This window comes from Stegastes partitus, unplaced genomic scaffold, assembly GCF_000690725.1.
Source record: "Stegastes partitus isolate 25-593 unplaced genomic scaffold, Stegastes_partitus-1.0.2 Scaffold609, whole genome shotgun sequence".
NCBI lineage: Eukaryota > Metazoa > Chordata > Actinopteri > Pomacentridae > Stegastes > Stegastes partitus.
In genome coordinates this window covers 71,035-88,797 of record NW_007578340.1, presented here as the reverse complement: position 1 = coordinate 88,797, position 17,763 = coordinate 71,035, and the positions used below count along the sequence as shown (strand labels likewise).

The 17,763-nt window shown below is 43.4% G+C and overlaps 1 protein-coding gene across 1 annotated transcript; it reads right to left on the bottom strand.

Moving 5' to 3' along the window:
• Positions 1-489: 489 nt before the first annotated feature.
• Positions 490-16,454, bottom strand: LOC103362860 (unconventional myosin-XV-like). Its single transcript, XM_008289370.1, has 15 exons — positions 16,360-16,454; positions 16,198-16,272; positions 14,173-14,266; positions 13,940-14,043; positions 13,792-13,855; positions 11,987-12,100; positions 11,721-11,882; positions 11,530-11,643; positions 11,378-11,436; positions 9,472-9,595; positions 9,277-9,372; positions 6,898-7,029; positions 1,292-1,417; positions 1,135-1,212; positions 490-513 (listed from the first exon to the last, which is right to left on the bottom strand). Exons 1-15 carry the CDS (start codon positions 16,452-16,454, stop codon positions 490-492), a joined length of 1,461 nt encoding a protein of 486 aa, XP_008287592.1.
• Between the last annotated feature and the right edge of the window lie 1,309 nt (positions 16,455-17,763).

The window sequence follows — 17,763 nt, the reverse complement described above, 5'->3', positions numbered from 1 at the left end:
CATTTTAAATATCCACAGTTTATGAAAATAAAGTTTCAAGTAAATCAGAGATGGATGAGCAGAAGGCCACTTGGTGATTTGAGATGGAATGTGTGTTGCTTCATACTTTAATGCTTTCAGTTTTCTTCAATAGTGTAAAAAACAGCAAAGTCTCAGTTGTGTAATCTCACCATAACTGCGAATGATAGAATACTTAAAAAATACTTCTCATCTTTAAATCTCTAAGTAGTTTTTAATTGTAGAAAAAACGCCAAAACATGTTTTATTATGATGTCTGTGTCTACATATTTAATCTGATAAAAAAAGAAATCGCAAAATTTAGGAGAAAAGATATCTATTATGGAATCCATTCATCCAGAGGTCTTACCATTATGATAAAAATGTTACAACGTAATGAGTATCTCCTATATATTAGAAAATGTTTTATTTTCATATATTTCAAAAATATTATTAGATATTATATGTCATGTCAAATCCTCTCCTTGCCTCCTATCTTTGTTCTGCAGCCTGCAGCTGGCAAAATGACAAACAGGATTTCAAAAAGAAAGGTTTTCAAGGTCAGTTGAAAAAAGCCGTTGCAAGGGTTTATGGATGCATAGTAGCATAGTGTATGCATGAATCCAGCAATTCACTGTCTGATAGGTGAATCCATCTGTATGGTTGAGGATGAAATATTCCAACTATCATACTCAATCATGTTTATGTGACAGCCTGCAGGTCATATTAGCATTTCAGAGCTTTAATAACAAGAGATGAGCTGAAAAAACACACAAACAGCAGTGCTGCTGGGCCTATGAAGAGTGGTGCTTAATTTTTGTCACCTACTATTTCCACAGTTTTATTAGTGACATTTGTTAGTGACTTTGAAGAGCTCTAACTTTTGTGAAAGATGCTCCACATAAAGTGAAATTGAATGATATATAAACCGTCATGATCTGATTGTGCCATGTAGTTAAAATCTCCTCATACTGTAGATGCAGATTTTTTTGTTTCCTCTGAGTAACTGCTGTGCATATAAGACAGACATATATTTTAATACATATACACTTCACATATATTTTAAGACACACACACACACACACACACACACACACACACACACACACACACACATATTTGGATCAGTTGGTTAACCTTAATTCGACTCCTGGCAAAGAGCTCCACCACTTCTGTCCTGAACTGGTCGTGGTTCTTGTTCAAGAAATTATGGACCTGTAAAGTGATGGTATTCCTTTTAAAATGAAATACAAATGCAAATTTGTTGCATATACCTGTGTATTGTGCCTAATACCTGATAGGTGACAGCTCCAGCATAGTGATAAATAGTGAAGACTGGCAGTGGATTCTTGGGCTTGGCATAGTAAGGGCTGTTTCCATGGTGGTAGTGGCACTTCTGGAGGAAGGTGTGGTCAGTGGCCTATTGTTGTCACACACACACACACACATTGAAACATTGTGTCAGGAATCTGTGAAATTATGTGAAAACTTATCTGACTAATAACCAAACACATTAACACAGTTTAATTATCAGTATGTGTGTGTGTGCGTGTGTGTATTGATGAGACCACCCATGTTTTCTTCAATTTCTTGTTTATTTTAATGCCTGGTACCACTAAAGTTATATTACCTGAAGAATATAATGAACACGACTAAAAATGTAGCTGATTCCATAATACTTTATGTCCTATTTGACATTCTTAAGCATAATTGTATTCCCAGGGTGACATGACCTCCGCCTTTGGCTCCACCTAGTCGAGAACTTGTGGTTTTGTGTCACCTTTTCTTGTGCAATAAGGGACACGTGACCAGGGGCCTCATGTACAAAGGGTGCGAACGCACTTATCCACGCTCACGTTCAGATATATCAAGAGTGAAATGAATGTGGAAATGTGCGGTCCTCCACACCNAGAGAGAGAGAGAGAGAGAGAGAGAGGACAGTGCAACAGATTTAAACACAAGGCTAGATATGGAGAAAAGTTGAAACATTGTGTCAGGAATCTGTGAATTTATGTGAAAACTTATCTGACTAATAACCAAACACATTAACACAGTTTAATCATCAGTATGTGTGTGTGCATGCGTGTGTATTGATGAGACCATCCTTGTTTTCTTCAATTTCTTGTTTATTTTGATGCCTGGTACCACTAAAGTTATATTACCTGAAGAATATAATGAAGACGACTAAAAATGTAGCTGATTCCATAATACTTTATGTCCTATTTGACATTCTTAAGCTTAATTGTATTCCCAGGGTGACATGACCTCCGCCTTTGGCTCCACCTAGTCAAGAACTTGTGGTTTTGTGTCACCTTTTCTTGTGCAATAAGGGACACGTGACCAGGTGCCTCATGTACAAAGGGTGCGAACGCACTTATCCACGCTCACGTTCAGATATATCAAGAGTGAAATGAATGTGGAAATGTGCGGTCCTCCACACCAACTTCTTGATTGGCGTACGCACGTTTCTATTGCTTTTGAGCCGTTGGTAACACTTACAGGTGGATGCTGGGAATGTAAAACATAATGAAAAAAAAGGTAATTCCTTAAAGCGATATGCACATCAGAGATTCACAGATGAACAATTAACACGCCCAGGTGTTTGCAATCAGGATGAGTGGATATAAAAACCTGCGTAAAATGGTGCAGAAGATACTGTTAACAACAATGGCAGCTTTGGCACTGTTGGAGGATATTGCCAATGAAGCAGTGTGAAGAGAACAGGTTTTCGGAGACCGAGAGGCTTTTTTGGCTCAGGAGGACGACTGGCTCATCAGCCGCTTTAGGTTCCCGAGGGCAATCCTCTTAGAACGGTGCGCGGAGCTGCGGCCATTATTGGCGCGCAACATGGCCAAGAGCCATGCGCGGCCTGTGCCCACACGGGTGCTGACCACACTGGGCTTCCTAGCCACAGGGTCATTTCAGAGGGAGCTGGACGACCGATCGAGACTGTGCCAGTCGACACCCGAGCCATGCCAGCTGCGTGGTATGGAACCATCCGAAAGTCAGCCAGATATATCAAATTCCCATGCACTGCAGTTGAACAGGATGACATGAAAGTGCAATTTGCAGCGAAGGCCGGTTTTCTTGATGTAATTGGAGCTATCGACTGCACACACATTGCTATAAAGACACAATCACAAGATGAATTTGTTCATGTAAACAAGAAGCATTTCTATTCAATCAATGTACAGATCATCTGTGATGCGCAAATACATTTAAGTGCCATTGCTGCGAGGTGGCCTGGAAAACCCAGGATTCATTCATTCTGACCAACAGCATGGTTGGGAACAGGCTACAAGCTGGCACAGTGCAGGATAGGTGGTTTCTTGGTGAGTAAGTCATTTAATTGTCCTAACATTAATCCCCCCAACATGCGCTAAGCATGTGCGCCCCGGACGGGCATCAGCAGCTGACTGTTGCAGCAGACCGGAGGATCGGCTGATGCCGGGGAGGCTGGAGGAACCATAACACTCTCCTGTTGGCGAGTCAGCAGTGGTGGCCGGCCACTACTCACTCTCCCCTGGCTGCCAGCTCATCTCCTCTCTCCTATTCCATAGCCAGAAGGAGGCTCTCTCAGCTGCCTCCCCCAGTCTTCGCACAGCCTTCTTTCTGTCTGCACCTTTCACACCCATGGCAGTCAGCAACTTCCAGACCGACTGGGCAGGGAATCCTCTGCACCCTACCTCGTCATGTCTGCCACCCTTTGTCCCTGCAATCCTGGACCAAGTCAGTGTTGCGCTCTGCTTTTCTTTCAAATGCCTCTTCACATCCCTCCTCCCATGGCACGGTAAGCTCACCCAGGATGATCTTCTCTCCTCTAGTGGAGAATAACACGGCATCTGGTCGAAGGGCTGTGTGGACAAATTCTGGGAACTGACGCCTCCTCTTCAGGTCAACCCTGAGTTCCCAGGCTTGGGCAGTCTGCAGCAGACTTGTCTTTGCTTTGCTGGGCCCTGGCAGCTTTGCACCCTCCTTGACAAAAACTATACCAGGTGATGGCTTGATCCTGTGTTGACTTTTCCTGGTTCTTTCCTGCTGCCAACACAGTCAATACTTTGTCATGGCGCCATCTGTATCTGCCCTGGGTTAGCGCAACCTTACATCCTGTCAAGATATGGGCCGTAGTTCCTCTCTGCCTGCAGACCTTGCACAGCGGGTCCTCCCTCAAGCCCTATCTGTGGAGGTTCGTTGGGGATGGAAGAGCGTCATAGACCGCCCTGAGCAAAAAAGATATTCAGTAGGGCTCTAACCTCCAGAGGTCGTTCCATGTCACCTTCCTCTTGGGAAGATCCCATCTCGTCCAGGCCCCTTGGGAGCCTAGCTCAACAGCCTTAGCTTTTCTCCGCTCTTCCTCTTGATCCCTTATTTACGCCTGGAGCAGAGCTCTTCTTTCTGCAGCGTTGGCCTTTCCCCAAGTTTGAAAATGGGTAAGTCTCAGGCCTTGCCACCCTACACAGGGTGCTCCAATGATGTCCTTGAGCTTCAGGCTCTCTTCAGCCCGACTCAGAGATGCGGAGGCCTCCCACTTTCGCCCGGACCTGGTTGTCACTCCAGCCTCTCTGACCTTGCTGTCTCCAGAGTCTCTGAATATCATGGTCACCCTGCATTTGGCTACCTGAAACTCCTCCTCAAGAGAGAGAGGAGAGGGGCAGTTGAAGTTGCCCAGATCTAATGTACAGCCCGACTGATGTGAAGCTTGGCGGAATACCTAGCCACTTCCTGAGATGCGAGTTGATCTTGCACTCCACACCTTCCACCGCTGAAAGCGGGATTTCATAAACAGTCAGTAACCACATCAATCTGGGCAGCAAGCCATGTTGATACAACCACGCCTTGAACTTCCCTGGAAGGCCTGCCTTATCAATTTTCACCAGCCAGGTCTCTGCTTGCTTCTCAGTGGTGCGGACGTTGTTGTGGTTTTTTAATGTCTCATCATACCACTTGCCCAGATATTTGATGGGATTGTCTTTGATGGAGGGGATGATCTCACCTTGAATGGACAGGTTGAACTTAAAGGAGATGTTGCCCTTTTTGATAATCAAGCTTCTTGATTTCTTAGGCTTGAATGTCATTCTCGCCCATGTGGCCACTTCTTCAAGCTTTAATAAGACCCACTGATCCTGAACATGGGATGACGTTGTGATTGTAAGGTCATCCATGTAACCTCTGATAGTTGGTTGCCGGACTCCTGAGTCCATCATGGGGCCTCTGGTTTCCTTTTCCCCTGCTTGGATCAGAAGGTTCATGCCCATGATGAACAAGATGGGGGCACTGTGCATCCTGTGACAATCCCTCTCTCCAGATGCTGCCACTGCGGGACATAGTCCTTTAGCTTGAAGCGAAGCTTGATTCCGTTCCGGTAAGTATTGATCATGACATGCCAGATCGTTGTAAAACCCATGTTAGTTTTGCTCTCGTTTGTATGCTCTGCTTGGTACCTTGATTCCTGTTCTTACTCTATTCTCCTGTGCTTCAATTTTGCCATGTTCACTGCCAACCCGTGATCCACTCTTCATTCCTGATTCCCCACTGTTGGATTCCTTTGGCTCCAGCCCTCCATATTCTCTGTGTCCCTCTGCTGAAGTCAGCTGGTCCACCTCCGTCTCCTCCGGCTGCCCCTCACTAGTTTCTCGTGTTGTAGTAAGCCTCATCTCTTGCCCACTCAATTAGTAGAATTACTTAATACAGGGGTGGGCAATCCTGGTCCTTGAGGGCCACAATCCTGCATGTTTTAGATGCTTCCCTCTTCCAACATACCTGATTCAAATGATCAGCTCATCATCAAGCTCTGCAGAAGCCTGATAACGATCCTGATCACTTGAATCAGGTGTGTTGGAAGAGGGAAACATCTAAAACATGCAGGATTGTGGCCCTCGAGGACCGGGTTCGCCCACCCCGACTTAATAGGTTTGCATTTGTTGCGGTAAGTTTTGATTTAATTGTAAGAGTAGTTTGTCGTCCTGTAGAGGACGTCTTGTAATATTTCTAGTAAGTATCTGTTAGCGGTAGCTTATTTCACCGGTCCGTTTGGGAACCTTAATTCGTCTTTTTGAATCATTGTTTGTAAAATAAATTGTGTTTCATTGATTCTATGTTTTTGTGGTCGAGTCTTTTGTCTGCGCCTGCCTCCAATGACTGGATTTTCCAAAAAGACAATGTCCCTTGCCACACAGCAAGTTCAGTTAAAGTCTGAATAGGGAACCAGAGCATTGGAACCATGCTTTGGCCTGCTCATCACCAGATCTAAATTGAATTGAAAACCTGTGGAAAATCATCAAAGGCAAAATGGTGGACCACAGGCCCAAAAACAAATCACATTTGTTTGAATTTGTTCAACAGAAATGGGCTGCTGTGACAGCAGAACAATGTCAGAAGCTGGTGGAGAGCATGCCAAGATGCATGGCTGCAGTCATCAAAAACAATGGTTATGCAATCAAGTACTAACTCCTGTGTGTATCATGTGAGTAAAACAGACAGAAAAGAAAACATGGAAAGCCTTAATGCACTGTTTTTGGCAGCACAATGGCATAGCTACTGATGTAACTATCAAGAAAACCATGGAAAATGGCTACATATCAGCTCTTAAATTAAACTCTTATGAACTATTTTTGTTGTTATCACTATATTTGTCCAAACAAATGTACCTTTACTTGGACCAGGCATTAAAATGACAGAGAAATTGAAGAAAACAAGGGTGGTCTAATAATTTATTCTATGACTGTAGCAGATAGCAGTTAGTTGGTGAGTGTTTTTGGAGCTTTGGTTTTGAGTTTGACTAAGACTTGTCGTCAGGTGGCTGGCAGACTTTGTTGAATGCATTGTATCAACAAGGCTCCTCACAAAGACAGAGTTACAGAATTATCCACATAGGCTGTGTGCCTGTAGGTGTGTGCGTACCTGTGGGAGGCAGGTCTGATCATCCAGTATGCGGAGGATGCCATGTGGCCTAGAGGAGATCAGCTCCAGACAGCAGTGGAAGTTCTTGAGTGCCAGTGGATACCACTGAATGTGTTCTACGCTGTACTCCTCCTGCAGGACACATACCATAACACTGCAGACTGCATCAACCTTGTGCGTGTGAATACATTTTCTGAATGTCGTCTGTGATTCAAAGAACACAAATTCAAAGGTTTCCTGGCAAGTGATAAGAACATTAGGTTAGAGTGACTAACTTCAGACCTCAGTGATAACACATGAGCATTTACTGAACTTTCGTAATGGATGCACATCCTCATTTTATTAAAGTCTTTCACAATCTTTAAAGAAATTCACAGAAATTAGGGATTTGGGTGGCAAATTGCACCTACAAAATCTCTATTTTGCAGCAGTTAACATTTCACAAGAGATTTAAGATTTATATAAGCGCACATTGATGAAAGAGGGAAAAGAAACACAAAAGAAAAAACAAAAACAAACTACATATGTCTGAAGAAATAAACAAATGAAATAAACAAAGCAAACAAAGGTAGGTATTAGTGCGGACAATGCAGTGTCATTTTACAGAATATGTGGGGTGAGGAGTGTTCAGACATGAGTGTAACCATGCAAGTGCAGTCGAGCCCCTGCGAAGGACAGATGCAGACCAGGAGAGTCCCAAGACCCGAGCCTCAGTAGCAATTCCAGAGTACAAATCTCAGCCACCACACCACTGAGGCAAACACGCATCCCCCCCAGACAGCGGCAGAGAAAGGAACCAGCTAGAGCCCGCCATGGCCGCAGGGCAGAGGCCCCAGTGGGCCAAGACCAGCAGCTGCCGACCCCGCCGGGCACCGGCCACCTCGGGCAGGCCAAGCACAGGGCCCAGGGCCACACGAGCCAGAGAGCCACCCCCACCCGCCCATTCCAGGCAGAAGGCCTACCAAGAGCCCGGGAGGACCAGGCCACCCCAGGCAGCCACTCGACATGGGCCAGCACCCACCCCAATGCCCAGACACTCACCCCAGACACCAGGGATCCACTAAACACCCTCCCTCCTCATCCACCCATGTCCTACCTCCCTCCCCGCCCACCCATCCCCATACGTTCCACCCTCACATCCAAATCCTCCCTCCATCAACCCTCCCTCCCTACCCACCCACATCCTCCCTCCATCAACCCTCTATCCCTTCCACCATTATTTTATTAGCTTGTTTCATAATCATATATCCTAGTACTGTATTATCTTTGTAACCGTGCAAGATCTCATGTTTAGACTTTTTGCGATCCTCTAAATGTGAGATATTTCTTTTTAACAGGCTTAATGCTGTATAATTACAAGTACAGTACATAGAATTCTAAAGTAACATTGTTACCTTTAAAATAAAACTCCTGACCCCCCTGACCACAGGGGCATCAAATCTAGCACCCCCTCTGGGAAAGGAGTTCTTTGTAACTGGTCAGCAATTTTACTATAAAAAGCCATTCATTCGAAGGACAGACAGATTTTCTACTGGACACAGAATTTGTCCCTTTGGTCCTTGTTACCAACTTCAATTTCAACACGCTGATCCAACTCTCTCCCAACACCAGATGTCGCTGTACCCACTCCAGAATCCAAGGAAACTGCAAGTGTGGAACTTTCTCTCTACTAATCGGGTGCTTCAAAATTACAATTGGCCTTTAAACAAACATTCCAAATATAACAGTTTATCTGCTGCTTTCAGTGAAAGGCTTTTCAAGTCTCCAGGTCACACATCTGGTCCACATTTGGTTTCTCACTCTCAGATTCTCACTCAGCATTTTCATCATTATTTGTATTTTATGTTTGTTGTTGTTGTTATTTGTTTGTTGCAGTTAGTAATAAATGTTTTGTGCGTATACAGTCGTTTCTTGTGGTTTTTTTTTTTTATAGCTTACTTACAGTCACTTTACACATCCGATCTTCATAGTTACCTAAGCTCAAATTCAATTCCCGAACATTATAAAACACTCTTGACCGATCACCAAGAGTGGACACTTTATTAGAATTATTGTGTTGACTCGGAGATTATATCAGTGGATGAATAATTTGAAGGTTGGTTTTGATCATTTGAATTAATGCTATCATTTTCTTTATTGTGGAGATAAGTCTACCTTATTTCCCCCTTAGACAGGTGTATTTTAGAACTTTACAGAGAGATAAGAATTTTTCTAATCTATTGGAGGATTCTTTACAGTCATATAACAAGTGTCATGCTGGGATTTTTCCAAACCTGGATTTTTCTGAACCCTAAATTACTGTTGCAGCAACAATTTCCAAAGGGGGACTTATTAAAAAGAGCCTCTCTGATGGATCCATGATCACCAGGGATCACTGACCTGCTCCTGAGAGATCACTGCCTTGTTGACAAAATGCTGCAGCTGCTCATTGGCAAAGTTGATACACAGCTGCTCAAAGCTGTTCACTCCCAGATCCTGCACAGAAACACAAGAGCACTGGGAAGTCACACCCATCACCACAAACACATATTTACTTATTGAGTTGCCAGACCTCTTTCCAGACTGACTACCAACCTCAAACCCATAGATGTCGACTACGCCCACGGTGCTGTCCATCTCTGTGGGGCTCAGCCAGTCATTGATCTGTTCCAACAACCAGTCAAACAGCACCGAGTACAACGCTTTGGCAATGGCATCCCTGGAGAGCCGAAAGAGGACAGGAAGATCAGCTTACAGGGAGTATGTGAAACCACTTGGGGAGCGCAGTTTAAGCGAATTAGGTGTAAATGAGGCAGGAATGCTGTAACAAAAAGAAGTTATCAAGTGGAATTATGGTCAATGTTGAGTCCTGGGGAAATTCATGACATTGTTGGTTCCACAAATGTAAGGAAAGTCACATATTTACATAACAAAACTGTTGGTGCACAAAAATTTAATAAAATAAAGGCCCTCTGCTTGTTTTTGTATTTTCCAAACTGTGCAAAATTAATAAGAGTAATAATCTTTTTAACACTTCACATTTTCCTGGAAAAACGTTGCCACAGAAAGTAGATAAAATCTAATGAAGAACTTCTGATTGAGGAGAGATTCTCTCCTGACCGTGGAACAGTGGATCTCTTTACCTTTGACAGGGCAATAATGGGTCCACTGATGGTGAGAAGGAGTAACTGTTTGCTATGAGTAGAGAAATTCAAGTACCTCACCATCTTGTTGCAGAGTGACTAGAGGATGGAATGTGAAGTTGACAGATAGGCTGATGTTGCATCAGCAGTAATGCAGACCCTGTTCAAGACATCCATGATTTATTTCTATAGAACAATGCCAGTTTTGCTTTTAATGATTTAGTGAGTTCATATATATATATATGTGCTTTGAAGGACAGCTTGTCATTGATCCAGAAACCAAGATATTTATAAGATGATACTTTTTGTATTGATGTCCCATTTACAGTGAAGATGTTTACTGAAGTGGAAGTGTCAGTCAGTTTTCTAGAGAACAGCATGCATTTCGTTTGGTCTGAGTTTAACAGTCATTTATGACCAATTAAATATTTTTGCACAGCAGAGAAATCCAGTTGTAGGTTTTGAACCACCTGACCAACAGAGGGCGCTGCTGAGTATAAATTTGAGTATTTAAATTTCCATTCATTATGTATTTACCACTTTATCCTTCGCAGGGTGGAAATAGGGCTGGAGCCTATCCCAGCCGACTTAGGGTGAAGGCAGGGGACACCCTGGACAGGTCGCCAGTCTATCGCAGGGCTACACTTAGAGACAGACAACCAAGCACACTCACATTCACACCTACGGACAATTTAGAATCACCAACTAACCTCAGCATGTTTTTGGACTGTGGGAGGAAGCCGGAGAATCTGGAGAGAACCCATGCTGCACGGGGAGAACATGCAGATTCCATGCAGAAAGACCCCAGGCCCACCTCAGATTCAAAATCAGGATCTTCAAGCTGTGAGGCAACAGTGCTACCAACTGCATTACCATGCCGCCCCTGTTCAAGACTTTCATGACAAATAGGAAGCTGAGGCTGGGAGCAAAGCCGATATTTTAAGTGTTGGATAGGGACTGAAAGAATCATGTACATTGTACAGGTGATTAAAATAATTCCTCTGGCTGGTGTAACCCTTAATGACAAGATGACGAGCTCGTCCATCTGAAAGGGGCCAGGGACAGGAACAACTGAGGTGATTCCAGCATTTGATTAAATTAAGTATTCTGGGCACATTCCACTAGTAGCACATAATTGTGCAGACCCTGAAACCACTGGGGTGATTACACATCTTGTTTAGCCTTGGGATCACCCCCAAAAGATGTGGCATATGACTCAAGAGAAGGACTATGGGCTACCATCCTTGGCCCACCACCACAGGTACCAGGCCCAGAGAAGTGGCAGAAAATGGTGTTGGTTTGTTGGACGTGTCTGCAGTTTGTGACTACCAACCAACATCAATTCTAAGTTGTCTTACCTTGATTCTATGGCACTTTCCACAGACAGGGGGCAGTAGATCCTGTCATAGGTGGTCTCCTGTACACAAGACAGTCAATCAATGCACACACATGCAGAAATATCACTGATAACTCAGAGAGAGGGCTGACTGGTGAATGAGAGGCTACTGACTGTGACTCTGTGAGTGATGACAGTCTGCAATGCCTCGGAGGAAATTTGCAACAAGGTTCCAACCCTCCTGGCCTCAGCTTCACTGAAGATACGAGCCACCTCAAAGGACTCACTCTGAAACACCATCACCAGACATATGATATCAATGTCTGATGAGTCTAACACTCACTCTATCTCCTGCACACACACACCTCGTATGAGCTGAAGCAGATGTTGCCGAGCTGCAGGATCGAGGAGAGGATGGCCCAGATGGTGGAGATCTGATCAGCATGGAGACCGATAGTCTCAAAGCACTGAACTAAAAGCTGGAAATCCTGTTTGTCCTGCTTCCCCCTTAACTCACAGGCACCGCCCTACAGGAGGAGTGGGAAAAAATAAATGTGAAATACACAGAGTTATTGAAAAGCAGGGAAAACACAAAAAAAATCTCAAGATAGATGTACTCTGTGGGATGTACTTGGTTTAGGTAGTAATAGGTCTCAGCTCCCTGCAGGTAGAGCTCCTGCTTGGCCCAGTCGTTCATACCTGCCAGCAGCTCATAGAACACATGGTAGTTCCTCTCCTCATTGGCCTATATAGGTAATGAGACAAGAACTAGACAGTGTCATTGATTGAGTTCATGATGTCTGTTCAGAATGACCTACCTTGTCAGAAATAAAAATCATCATGAAGCACACTGCTAAAGTAGAAATTTATGGTTGTCTCTTCATCCCCACGGGAAAAAATGGAGAAAGACAAAGAGAACTTGATTCTTGGTGATAACTGAACAGGCTATCTGTAATCTTGACCCCATGCAAGTCTTCTATGTCATAATTTGTAAACTTAAAGTTCTGCCACAAATTACTGACCATATTTTGCTAAATGCACAGGTCCTGTGCTAATAGTAGTCCCGAGCCAGTATCCGTTTTTTGTTTTTTGTTTTTCTCTGTATCATTTACTCTTCCTACTTTGAGAATTATGGAAATTAAAGTTTGGAGAATTTTGAGTGCAAACTTTGGAGGCTCATGTCACGACACAGCATGGAGACCCATTCACAGAAAGCTTAAATCTATCAGAGGAAAAAAAAATCCCAAAGGATGATTAGATTAATGGCAGCATACAGTAACAAATATTTTAGTGTCATTCAGCAGTCAACAGTTATTATGTGGTAGACTCTTAATATATCCACAGTTAAAGAATGTATGCAGACTCAAGATAAGATTAGTTAGTCTGGACTGTGTGCCACTGCTATTCCCAGAACCATAATGCTAATATAGCTAAAAACTGAAGATTGAAATTTTTTATAGACATCATCTATTAAGCTCAGAAAGCTGCATCTCAGGTTCATTCAGTTTCAAAGTAGCAATTCCAGCAAATGCAATCAACCAGAAACAGAACTTGAGCGATTTGTATACACACATGTCAACACCATCAGTTGTGTGATATGAAATTAGCCATTCACACAAGAACTAACAGCGTTCAGAGGTCCTGTTTACAATGTACATGCAAATCTCCTTGTGATGAGTTGTTTTCTACAAAAGTGGTTCTTGTTAGCAGCTGCAACAGTATGGCTGGTATTGTTTTCACTTTGTGACTGTGTGTGATGTTTGTGTCATCATTGCAAAATATGGTCCTACACACACTTTATCTTGCACAGTTGTTACATTATCTTGTTGACAAAGCAGCTGCCAAAGTGCTCAAAACTGACATTGTGGTATTTCTCCCTCCAGTAGGACCATCATTACACACATACACACAGACCTACAAGGTAAAAACAAGACTAGATTCACTATATTTGAACAGCATATCAGTAACATGTATTAACTCACATTAATGCTTATTAGGATTTTTCAACACACCATCACATTCTGAATCAGCTGGAGTTTTAGCTACAGTATCATGTGGGAGGTACAAGGGCCTCCACTTTGGGGGTTTTAGGTGCTGCGGCAGTGCACCGTATAGTGTCTTTGCGATATGCAAAGGTATTAAATAGCCATCAGGAGTTCCTATCGTTGGGAGGCCCCAGGTATTTGCATGGTTTGTTTGTCCTGATGGTACAATTCTATAGCTATTGATGCAAATACTCACTGAGTACTAAACATGTTGTAATGACTACTGAGTACTCCTGAGGTGTCAGAACATCAGCATGTTAACGGGCATCACTGCTGATGTGATCCTATTGAAATATCAACTCTAGTGATGTGTTACGACCTGATGATGATTGTTTCTTCAGCAAATGTAACATCACGTACTTCCACAGCACACCTCAATAAATGTTCTCACCTGAAAGACAACCCTGGACTTCTCAAGCAGATATTTGGACAACGAGGTCCCTACAACAACTCCACTGCCAACCGAGAGGACAGACATTAGACAAATAAAACAGAAACATCAAAAATAAGTCTCACACAGTAACGTTTGATGGACTCACTGGAGAATGTGGATGTGGAGGTACTTGCCAAAGCGGCTGGAGTTGTTGTTAAGGATGGTCTTAGCATTCCCAAAACTCTCTAAGATGGGAAAAACCTCCATGGGCTGGTTAAGGAAAAGAAAGAATGAAGTGAATCAGAGTTAAAAATGGTTGAAAGACACCTGCTGGAAGGTGCACCTGTTAATTCTTTGCATTGTTGCTAGCTGATTTTTTTGTTTTCTACAGTGAATTACCTGTCGGAGGTTGTCGTTTCTGCCCTGATACATGGAGCTAAGGTAGTGAACTATCAGCTTGGTAGCTTCGGTCTTCCCTGAACCACTCTGGCCACTGCACAAAAAGAAGGGTATTAAACAAATGTACATTTTTAGCACCATATGCAAAAACAGTGCAGGCAGTCAGTCATGACAATCTATCCAATGGCTTTCAAAAGATTTTATCCGTACTTGTGAGCAGGTTTTCATTTCAGCTTTGCATTCGTGTGTTCAGTTCATTCGGACGATGAAAAATATCCGCCACTCATCACGTGCAAGCAGCTTTGCGTAATGGGACCCCTCATTTGTCAGAAACACTCTGAGTTCCTCCCACAGCTCATACACAGGGGCCAGCACCTTGCCGTGCGACAACCATTGGACCTCCGAATGGAGCAGCAAGGCCTTATGCTCCGCTCCCATTTCCTCACACAAAGACGACAAATATGCGGTTCTTCACAGGTCGTGTCTTTACAAAGTTTACCATGTGCACAACATCATCCAACACAGTGGCTAGGTCTGCTGGTGAAGTCTTGGCCACAAGGGCCTCACGGTGTAAGAAACAGTGCGTAACAATTGCATCTGGGTTTGTTTCCTTCACACTGCTAACGAAGCCTTTGGTGCGCCTGACCATGGCTGCGGCTCCATCAATACAGACACTCATGCAGTTTTCCCTCTTAAGTCCTCATTGTTCAAGATATTCTGATGTGACCCGAAAAATTTCCTCTCCTGTTGTTTTTTCTGTCAATGCCTTGCAAAATAGGAAGTTATCTCTGATTGCGTCTCCATCCACGAAACGCACATTGGCCAAGAGTTGAGCATGTCCACTAATATCAGCATACTCGTCAAGTTGCAGCGCAAATTTCTCACTGATCCGGATCTTTTCCAAAACCACACTTTCAATGTCTGCAGACATGTCATCAGAATGTCTGGAAGTTGTGTTATCTGAGAGAGGGACTTCAGCTATTTCTTTAACCGCTTCAGGTCCGAGCATCTCATTTACAATGGCTATGCAGGCGGGTGATATTCACGTCTCTGCCAAAGTGTGGGACCTTTTTGATTTAGCTACAAGTTCAGTTACATGGTAGTTAGCTTTAAGGACTTTCTCATTTACTTTTGTGGTTTTTCTCATAAATGTTGCCTCTTTCTCTGTGTGCAGGCGAACAAAATAGTCCACATTCTTGTTTTGAAGCAAAGGGTGTTTCGTTTGGAGATTGCGTTTAAGCTTGCTTGGTACCATAGCACTATTGGACAGCTTTTCACCACACACCAAACACAACAGAGTCGGTGTCGTTGCATCCCCCGTTAAAGTAAATCCAAATGAAAGATAACTCTCACTGGATTGCCTCAAGCTCACCGTCTTTGCCTTCTTTTGACCTCCACTCATACTTGGGCCTTCATCTGGGTCCGAATTTTGTCCAGGGACCAGTTCATAGTTAGCATTTTTCCTCTTCAAAAACTTCTCCATCACTGTCAACCGCAATCTCACTCGCCACAACAGTGTTACCGCCACCTGTCGCATTCATGTCTCAAAGTACAATGCAATTCGCTACCATCTAGTGAAATGGAAGACCATTACATGATTACGCTGCCAGTCACTACTACAGCACAGACACTCGACAATGGCATATTATTTGCAGATGATAATTTGTTTTCAAAAAATGTTTTTAGATCAATTAGGTGAAATTGGATACTTTCCTACTGCACACCTGGCAATCTCTCATGGCACGCTAGTGTGCCGCGGCACAGTGGTTGAAAAACACTGCTCTAGAGAGTAGCTGAGGTAGCGGAGCAGTGCGTGCGGTAATTTACTTTTAGCCAAAAAACTCAGAATACCAGCAATCTGGTCCTACAGTTTAAATAATGTCTTTTTGTGTGGTTAAAAATGTACCCAAAAGAGGTCATCTTTTGGGTAAATGTTATAAAAAATAGTCTTATTTTTGGCAAAACTAAAATAAAAAAATTAAAGAAACAGAATGAAATAGGTGATAGTGTTGTTCGTGTCAGTACCTTATGATGATGCACTGTTCCTGTGTGGAGGCCTGAGAAAGGCTGAAGGCAGAGTCAGCTATGGCGTACAAATGGCTGAAGCAGAAAATAACAGAATGTCAAGCTGCAACGATAAATGCTGCCAGTTTTATTAAGAGAGAGGTGAGAGAAGGGTGTACTCACGGTGGGTTTCTCTGCTGCTCTTTGCCCTGGTATTTCTGTCTCAGCTCCTCTGTGTAAATGTTAAGGGGCTTGAAGGGGTTAATGGACAGTAACATGTTTCCAATGTAAGTCTGTGGGGAAAAAAGATTACACAGACATTTGCTATGTAAGTACACTGAAGTTAACCATTTAGTTCAGAAATAAAACAAACTCTCATTTGTCTTATTTGGAAATGCTCACAGGTGTTGCTAAGTGTTTACAAAAATGAAGACATAGAAAAGTTTATTCTTTTGTTCACTCCAACTAAAACAGCCATTGCCTTAAAACTCACACATAAAAAATGTAGATACTGCACTCTGCATCTACCTTTATGTAATGTTCAGAGGATTTGTATGCAGCATCTAGTGACAAACTCTGAGCTTTATGATTCATTTTAGGTTCCATCCATCCATTATCTATACACCGCTTAATCCTCACTAGGGTCGTGGGGGGGCTGGAGCCTATCCCAGCTGACTCAGGGCGAAGGCAGGGGACCCCCTGAACAAGTCGCCAGTCTATCGCAGGGCCACACTTAGAGACAGACAACCAATCATTCACATTCACACCTACGGACAATCTAGAATCACCAATTAACCTCAACATGTTTTTGGACCTTGTGGGAGGAAGCCGGACAACCCGGAGAGAACCCACGCTGCACGGGGAGAACATGCAAACTCCACGCAGAAAGATTCCGGTGCCCCCACTGGCAACCTTCTTGCTGCGAGGCAACAGTGCTACCAACTGCGCCGCCCTGCAGCCCCTCATTTTAGGTTACTTGAGAAAATTAACTTTAGTTTGATTATTATTTGCAATCCCTAACTGAAAGAATTCATGTTTCTATTTGGCAAAGTTTCTGTCTATTCTACGGAGCCCCTAAAGGGACATGTCGGAAAAAAGAAAGACGCCAAGTTTCTCGTGCTCACAAGATACTTATTTCATGAGCACCACATAGGTTTCACGTGCAGACGGGATACAGGGCAATGCAGGATGCTGGGAATGCAGGCAATGTGCAGGGAACTGATAGCAAAATTATTTGTATCTGTATCTCAATCTGTGTCCGTAGTGACATTTGTTTGTGTGTAAAAAGATTTGCTAATGTGTACAAACATATTAATCAATGAAAAGTCTAAGTATTTGGCTCCAAGTTCTGGAAATGCAGACAAATCACCAGTTACAAGTCCAACGGGCCTCACACCTGGTTGTCTTGTTATATATGACTTTTGCTGCACTTCTGCCCTGAGTTCAGGGTCACAGGCTCGTTCATTCTGACTGTGTACCGCTCTGCTGCTCTATACCTAAGTAGTTACGCCGCCTGCAAGCTATCATGAAAGGCTCTGCTCAGTGACCCACAAACGCAGCAAATGTTACTTGTTCACAGATATCACT